The sequence below is a fragment of the Apaloderma vittatum genome, unplaced genomic scaffold, assembly GCF_000703405.1.
Source record: "Apaloderma vittatum isolate BGI_N311 unplaced genomic scaffold, ASM70340v1 scaffold5664, whole genome shotgun sequence".
Lineage (NCBI taxonomy): Eukaryota > Metazoa > Chordata > Aves > Trogoniformes > Trogonidae > Apaloderma > Apaloderma vittatum.
Genome location: NW_009710847.1, coordinates 63,777 through 72,716, shown reverse-complemented (window position 1 = coordinate 72,716; position 8,940 = coordinate 63,777). Strand labels below are relative to the sequence as shown.

At 39.2% G+C, this 8,940-nt stretch overlaps 1 protein-coding gene across 1 annotated transcript in view; it reads left to right on the top strand.

The window, feature by feature from the left end:
- LOC104272421 (macrophage mannose receptor 1-like) overlaps positions 1–8,940 on the top strand; it is a 34,109-nt gene that overhangs the window by 10,280 nt on the left and 14,889 nt on the right. The window contains exons 11-18 of the mRNA XM_009867404.1: positions 1–6; positions 2,306–2,508; positions 3,766–3,893; positions 4,509–4,596; positions 6,704–6,845; positions 7,795–7,830; positions 7,948–8,123; positions 8,690–8,757. The exon at positions 1–6 is cut by the window's left edge and continues 152 nt beyond it. Of these exons, the coding sequence (XP_009865706.1) occupies positions 1–6; positions 2,306–2,508; positions 3,766–3,893; positions 4,509–4,596; positions 6,704–6,845; positions 7,795–7,830; positions 7,948–8,123; positions 8,690–8,757 (847 nt within the window). The remainder of the gene's footprint in view (positions 7–2,305; positions 2,509–3,765; positions 3,894–4,508; positions 4,597–6,703; positions 6,846–7,794; positions 7,831–7,947; positions 8,124–8,689; positions 8,758–8,940) is intronic.

Here is an 8,940-nt window from a genome sequence, read left to right as displayed (position 1 = left end):
TGGTAGGTGCCGTGCAGCAGATGGCAGATGCTCTCTGAGGTCATGGTTCTCATTTGGTGGCATCCTCTGAATTTTATGCTTTAAGCTTTCAATACCAGAACTAGATGTTTTCAAACCCCATTTTTTAATTTCAAAGCGAACAATTTGAACTGCAGTTCTATAGTTTTGTATTAGGACATCTGATAAATTAATCCATAAAATTAACCTTTTGGCTCATCTTTACAAAGAGATACACAGGAGTTACAGGCAGTTCTGGAAACTATTCCACATTCATCCTTCTAGTGGAAAAGTTAGCCTAGGAGAAGAGTCTGAAATAGAGCAACTCTAATGAGTTTAAGTTAAAATTATGAAATCACAATATCAAAAATGATCACATCAGTACTTTTTTTTAATGTGTGATGCTAAGAAAACTGCATTAACAAGATCATACAGTGCACCAGTACAGAAAACAGGATTTCAAAATACCATGAGGGAATCTGCTGTCCCTAAGATATCCTACATCCTTCTTTAGTGATCATTTGCCTGAAAATTTCCTCAGAAACATTCAGTGAGATTATAAAATGTAAAATAAAAATAATTAAAAAAATGCAAGAGGTGTAATGAAACTTCTGTAAATGCCACGAGAGGAAAGCTTGCCAGGGAATCTGTGCTGCCAGAAAATGATCAGGATATAAAGGGAGCATTTGAAGATCATTCTGGAATAGTAAAGAAAAAATAGTTTCTTGGTACTTGGGTTCACTGAGGAAGAGAATGGGTTTTCTATGCTGGGAAGTTTCATTGTGAGCACATCGTTGGTGGGTCAATTTCAAGCTGAGATACCGAGAAAATAGAGTATGGAACAAATACATGACCTGAAGAATAGCAACTCAGGACTAAGCACAGCTGCAAAAACATCCAAGAGCTATAAAGGTTACATTGATTGAACTGTTCACTTTAATACAAATTAATGAAGGTGATGATAGTGTTGAGTCCTTATGGGTAAGAATCAGGAGTAAGGCCAGCAAGAGTGATATCATGGTGGAAATCTGTTATAGACCACCCAACCAGGAAGAAGTAGATGAATTTTATTTTATAGGTTTTACAGTCGCTACCCCTTGTGCTCATGGAGGACTTCAACTTCTCAGATATCTGCTGGAAATACAATACAGCAGAGAAAGAACAGTCCTGGAGGCTCCTAGAGTGTGCGGAAGAGAACTTCCAGACACAGCTGGTGATGGAGCCAACCAGGGAAGGTGCCCTCCTGGACCTGCTTCTTGTGAACAGGGAAGAACTTGTGGGGGAAGTAAAGTTTGGAGGCCATCTAGGGCACAGTGATCATGAGATGAAACAAGGAGGGGGATTACTAAAACTGCCACCTTAGACTTCTAGAAGGCAAACTTTAACCTCTTCAGGAGACTGATTGACCAAGTCCCTTGGGAGGCCACCCTGAAGGTTATAGGAGTCCACGAAGGTTGGACATACTTCAAGAGGGATGTCTTAAAGGCACAGGAGCAGACTGTCCCCGTGTGCTGAAAAACGAATCGGCAGGGAGGGAGACCAGCCTGGCTAAATAGGGACCTGTGGCTGGACCTTGAGAACAAGAGGAGAGTCTATGACCTTTGGAAGAGGGAGCAAGTCTCTCATGAAGACTGTGAAGATGTAGTGAAGCTATGCAGGGAAAAAATTAGGAGAGCCAAAGTACAGCTAGAGCTCAACACAGCTACAGCTGTTAAGGACAATAAAAAATGTTTCTATAAATTCCTTGATAACAAAAGAAGGACTAGGGAAAATCTCCATCCTTCTTTGGATGTGGACGGGAAAAAGGATGAGGAAAAGGCTGAGGTGCTCAATGCCTACTTTGCCTCACTTTTTAGCAGCAGAACTAGCCGTTCCCTGGCCACCCAGCCTCAGAAGGCAGGGAGGGGAAGCAGAGTAAGGTCATCACAGTTAAAGAGGAAGTGGTCAGTGAGCTGCTACGCCACTTAGATGCTCACAAGTCTATGGGGCTGGATGGGTTACACCCAAGGATGCTGAAAGAGTTGGCAGACGTCCTCGCCAAGACACTTTCCATTAGTTACCTGAAGTCCTGGCTAACTGGGGAGGCCCCTATGAACTGGAAGGTAGCAAACATAACACCCATCTACAAGAAAAGGAGAAAGGAAGATCCAGGAAACTATAGACCTGCCAGTCTGACCTTGGTACCAGGGAAGGTCATGGAGCAAGAAGCAAATGGCTACTGATCAAATATTTTAAGTAAGGATGAAATATTTCAGACTGTATAAAATATCCATTGTGGTGGTGTTTTGTTTTTTTTCCCCTCATAAAGGAAATAATCCAGGATGTGTAGCCATGAGAACTGGGACTGCAGCTGGATTATGGGATGTTCTTGACTGTGAGACAAAACAAAAATATATCTGTAAGCAAAGGGTAATGACTGTAACAGCTACAGCACCTGTTCCAACTACTGCTCCAGTCCCCACATGCCCTGAAGGTTGGGTATCAAATGACTATAGTAACTACTGTTTTAAAGTAAGTGCCTAATCAGTATAAAAAAAATAAATGCCTGGAGCAAGGGGGTGGAAGGGAGAAGAAGGGGAAGAAAAGAAAGAAAAAGGTAGTAACATCTTGATTTTTGCAATATCTGATATCAGAATATAGCAAAAAAAGAAAAAAATCACCAAAACTCAAACCCCTAAACATCTTGGGGAATTACCCATAGAGAGGGAGGAAACTAAGGAAAAAAAGGTTAAAGGGACTGGACACAAGGGGAGGCAGAAGGACACAGGAACGAAAAAAAAGAAGTTTGTGCCTCAGAGGTTGAATGAATTGGAGCAGAAAATGGAAGAGGAACATGAATATCAAATCACTAGAAAGACATAAAGAAAAGAGAAAAAGAAGAAACAATATTTGCAAAATTATTGAGAGAACAATGTCAAAATGCTGAATTAAACAGCTGAAGCAGCAAAGCTGGGCTGTTAGTGTGACTCTTGATATCAGTTGTGGTCACTAGGTTGTGCAAAGATCCCATCCTTACCTGAGCAGTGTGAGAGAGTTCAGGGAAAAATGTAGTGAAACAGTGAAGAGTATCCACAAGCAACACGATACGTAAAGCTGGACCTTGTTAAGCACATTATTCCCCAAAATAAAGCATAAGTTACATGAAAGGTTAATTAAAGCACTGTTTATGAGGGGCATTTATTACAGAGTTTCTAATGCAAAGCTACACAGAACTACTCTCTGAAGGACAGTGGGTTATGTCTGAGCAGACATACAAAAAGATTTGGAATAAGAAATTAGGGCAACGTGCAAACAGTGAGTTGGGATTATGCAGAATAGAAATGTGCTAAGTAAGTATGAGATGTTAATATTTCTTTTCACTACTGAATTAATTAAGTCTAGTTTTTATTGTTTTGGGGTTTTTTTTTTGTTTGGTTGTACTTTTTTTTCCTTTCTTTTAATTTCTTTCAGGCTCAGAGGGAATGCTACTTATTTTGCTACCTTCATCCCCAAATCTTTCCTTTCACCTGGAAGGTGACCTGAGCCCTTCTGCAGGAAAAAACAAGTTAAAAGGAATTGCTTCTAGCAGTTCCTTACACTTGTTTGTCACCACTACATTAGCTAGCTAGGCAACTCTAGTACAAAAATTTTATGAATAGAGTAACTCACGCTGTTTCTCTTCCAGGCCTTTACTTAGCTTGTATGAAACTTCATTTACGGATGAGCAAGATATGATTCTTCGATTTTATTATAACATATATATTCTGTGTTAAAGTAATTTCTCCATAGTGTTTTTGCAGATTAAACATTATGAAGAAATCATGGCTTGAAGCTCGAGAATTTTGTAGACAAATAGGAGGGGATCTGGCCACCATTAACAGTAAAGAGGAGACAGTGTTATTTAGAAGAGCAGCACGGTGAGTATCTGCTGGATCTTTATCCTTCCAAATTTAAGAGATGTTTATCTGAACCATTATGAATGCTCTTAGATGATTTCTGAAACATATGGATTCCTCAAAAGCCAGAAAAAAATGTGATACTTTGAAATTTTACATACTCATTAATGTTTTTAACTGTTTCATGAAAAAAATAAGTTTATATCCAGGAAATAAAAAAAAACCCACAGTATCACAATTACTAGATATGATTTAGAAACACATGAAATTGTGCAGGATAGTATCTTTAGTAAGGCAGAAAATATGAACAATATATTTATTTTTGACTCACCTTGAAGTAGTAAATGCTGAGACCATTACCTGAATCTGTGAAGATTTTTCCCAGGAAAATGGAATAAAGAGGAAATACAGGCTCAGTACTAAGTCTGATAAATAAGCCATTGCCAATGAGCCATAGAAATATCAGATATTTCTGTGAAGAATGTATGCGTCTGTAAGCTCCTCACTCAAGGTAATAGGGTCATTATCACAACTTCACTGCACTTTACAATGTGCTCTTGAAATTTTAATCATGCATTTCTGGGTGTTTTTTTGTGTTGATATTTACACACTGCTCTGCCTTGTCATTTCTGTTAGTGCCTCTCGCTGTAGCTTTCAGAGGGTTTGGCTCGGTATATTTTCCTTGAATCCTGATGAAGGATTTGCCTGGAGTGATGGCTCTCCAGTGAGTATTTTGGTTTTTCATCAAATTTTTCTTGAGATATTTTGGGATTTGTACACATACCTTTTGTGGTTTTACTCTTAGCTCCATCAGAGAAAACCCTAATCTTGCAAACGTTTACATGGCTATTAACATTTATTATTATGACTAAAATGACGGCAACACATTTGAATACATGGAAATTATCTTTGTCTCATCAAGACCTGTAGCTTTCTGCACAGCACCCCAAGATATTTTCTTTTCCAAGAATATTGTATGAACACAAAACATCCAATCATCAGAATCCATCGTACTGGATCTTGTATCTTGTCTCTGTCTGTGGCCAGAAACATTTAAGAGCTAATCAACAAACAAGCATATTTCCCAGCACACTCCTGCATTGTCCAATACATGACAGCTCGGGATCTTTCAGAACTAGAGCTCTACTCTGTAATCTCAATATATTTATTTCCATGAATTTATGCAGTCATCTCTTGAGCCCATGTAAATACCCATAGATGTGTGAAATATTCCTGCAAGACTCCAATACTTACTACCCTCTCTTTACTCCTCCTCTCTATTCCCTAATTTTTTAACCTAAGTAAGGACCTTTCTTCTTGCACATTAGTTTCCATAAAATTTTTGGAAGTGATCTTATCAAGAAGATTTTTGAAATCCAAGGCAGGTTATATCAAATTGTTCTCCCTCCCCATTCAGATGTTAGTTTCTTTGGAGATAACTCCGCTAGGTTTTTAGGACATGTCTTCCCTCCCAAAAGCCACATTCCCATCCTCATTAATCACAAGGAAGATGTCAATGCTGAACTGATGCATTGCCACCAGATGGCTGTTGGACAATGTCATTCTGAACCAGGTAACAGCTGATGAGGTGAAAAATACAGTGTCCACATATGATTAGTATATGTGAAAAGGGGGTGAAGTTCACAGCCAGGTGAAATTCATTAGTGGCCTGGTTTGAACTAAACAGAACCAATTCAGTTCAGTGATTTTACTTTTCAGCTCAGTCTTTTCTAAGAGATTGCACTTTCTGAATTCAACAGCATGTTTTTGCAGACAGTGTCTGCTACTAGAAGTGATAATGCCTGATGTCTATAGCTAGTACCAGCGATTGGGATGCAGAAAGGTTCTTGTTTATACTTGCTTCTATAGTGACCAAGGTCACTGTTGGACCTTGTGTAGCACGTTGGGGGTGCCGAGAAGTAAAGGGATCGCAAGGAAGTACAAGATCACATCTCTGGGGAGGAATGGGCAGGGCAGGTGACAAAAGCATTCCATTCCATATATGTCATATTCACTATAAAGCTGAGGGATCATGGGAGTTAAGCTCTCTTCTTTAAAGACTAGTGTCTGAGGAGCGCTCTCTCTATTTTTCTGCCATTGATCTAAATCCTGAGTTCTTGAATGCAGCTCATGTATCAGTTCCCCTCTGCTGCTGAGCTTGGGGCTTCCCCAGTGCTGCCTGCTCTGGAGCATCTGTGGGGACTGCTGTTGGGGAGGCGGGGCTAGGTTCAGTATCAGTTTTGCATATATTCTCACTATTTTCATTCTTTCCTTATCAACACTATTATTATTTTATTAAAGCCGTTTTAGTTTTCTGATCAGTAAGCCTCTCTGCCTCATTCCATTTCCCTTCCCCTTCCCATCTGGAGAGGGAGAAGGCTTAGAGAGCATCTGTCATTTGTTTAGTGGCCAGCACAGCCCTAACCCTTGACAATTAGAAGCAGTCCGTCTGACTGTTTCTATTCTGGTTGCGTTAAGGGCTTGAGGTGAAAACAAGAGGAAGATTGTGGGTTCAATTCCCGTTCGGTCCCCATGTGTTGCCTGATCTAGTCGAGAGGTGGTGTCCCTGGCGACAGGGAGGCTGGATTAGATGATCTCTAAGGTCCCTTCCAGCCTAGGCCATTCTATGATCCCTCTGTGGGAAGACAGCCTGATCTGATCATCATTACCCCACTGCAAAAATTCTTATACTTATTTCTTTCACTATATTTGCATTTCCTTTTAGTGAGAGACAGAATTTTTCATACAACACTAGTTTGCATCTCTTTACCAACAGAGAGTACAGCTACTGGAACAGATGATACGAGTAACAAAGATGATTTCTTTTACAGGTGAGGTACACAAACTGGGATGGTAGTCCAAAAAATTCAGGAGGAGGCAATTTCTGTGGCATGATCAGTGGCTGGAGTTTTGAAAAATGGCTTCCTTCTGTCTGTGAAGTACAGCTTGACTGGGTTTGTCAAATTAAAAAAGGTACATTATTCTTCTCGTTAAGAAACATGCTTGAATCGCTTTATAAATAGTTACTTTCTAATACAAGTTGCTGGTGAAAAACACAATTTTAAAGAAATACTTTTTCCAAATGGAGGGAGAGAGTATTGGGTAACATAACATAGAGGACTTTTCAATAAGAGATGATGAGAATAAACAAATTTATTAATGTGATTTCAGAAGTATAAATAATACATATGTTTGCGAGAGTTTCATAGATTGCAAACTTTTTCAACACTAATAAGTTTTGGCTTGTGTTTTTGCAATGTCGGAAGTAAGTAGTTGTGAATTTCTTACTGTTTTTTACAGTAACACAGGTAATGCTAAAAAAAACCCCCACGATATGTTTGTACAACAAAGATTTAGTGGTGTTCCAGCTTCTCCTTTAGCATTATACAGGATTCAACTGCTTTTGGAAAAGCAATGGTTGAAAGCAGTGGCATTTTTTTTCTATCAGAACCAAAAATACACAGTCAGTATATATAGTCATATGTCCTTTTGCTTATGAATATTAGCAACTAAGAGATTATTTTGATAGAGCCAAAGCAAATCTAGTGAAAATTTTCTCCTTCCTGTTGATAAGATCCCTATGGAGAATTATGGGCTGACTACTGATAAGTCAGTAAAGGGATTCTAAAATCAAAGTTTGATAATGTATGTTTGATAATCAATGTTTGATAATGATAAATGTACTGTGACTTGCAGACTAGAAGAGCATTTTTCCCTCACATTGCTCTGTTCAGGCTATGTTCAGCCATGTATATTTCATACTGTGTAGCTGAAATGTGAAGTTAAGCCTACTTTTTATTTAGTGAAAAAGGAGTGCAGAACCCTGGTCTGTTTGTCACTCTGCTCCTTGCAGTCAGTCACAAGCTACATCATGAAGCACTCTATGGAGACGCATCATGCCTTCTATCCTCTTATTTTGTAGGAGTGCCATTAAAATCGGAACCAACCGACACATATGGTAGGTTTTTGTATATATTTATTCACCTTGTTAATTACTTTTTATCAAAATCATTATTCTAAAATAGACTTGTGTTCTGGATATGCAGAATTTAAGGCTGCCTTATTTATCTTCCAGTATATAACACCACTACGGATGGATGGGTCATTTATGAGGATAAGCTATACTACATCAGCAAAGTATATGCCTCCATGGAAATAGCCCAAGAGTTTTGCAGGGTGAACTCTGCAGACCTGGCTGTTGTTAATAGTAATAGTGAAAGAAGGTTCCTAAAGAGAGCATTAAAAGAAAATGTAAGACTCATTATAAGCACGCAGCCTAAGGTAGAAATGCTTTTGACAATCTGCTTGCAAAACTTGAATTGCCTTGGAAGTAGAGCCATCAGCATTTTCACTCATGAAGTCTGCCTGAGATATCGATGAAATTCCCCTCAAATGTGCCCTTTGGTGCCATGGGATTTGGTCTCTCCTGCTCTGTGCCCGCCGTGCTGAGGTGATGAGGCAGGCTGGTGTGAAGAGTGATGTGGTGCTGGCTTGGGACGTAGCTGGCGAGAAGAAGGAGACATGAGGTTGGCGTGAGACAGTTCTGTAGTCCTGGAGAGAGAATGAAACACACGTATCAGCTTCTGACTCAAGATCTGCTTCTCTCCTACTTCACCCTGTGGGCTCTCACCTCTGGTGCTCCAGATTCTGCACCAGAGTGTGTAAACACGTTGCTGTGCTTAACTGTATGGACATACTTTTCTGCTGTTGACTTCAGTGACTCCTCTTTGAACTAACCAATGGCACATCCATTTCTGCTGGATTTAGTTCAAAGATTTTTTTTTATTTATGATTTAAATAGTATCTTTCTGTTTTAGGATGAATATTGGAGTGAGTCAAGAGCATATTTCATTGGTCTAAAAGTCAGTCTTGATAAAAAGTTTGGGTAAGTTAAGATTGCAGCTCTTAACATGTAGAAACAAATACAGTATTTTCTGTAGCTGGAGGTACTAAATGAGTTGTTTTCAAGGGCTGAAGGCAGCTCCATGTAATGAGTACAAATCAGAATAGAGTAGTCCTAGAATATTCTAAAGTCCAATAGTTTTCCATAAAAAACGAAATAGGGAAA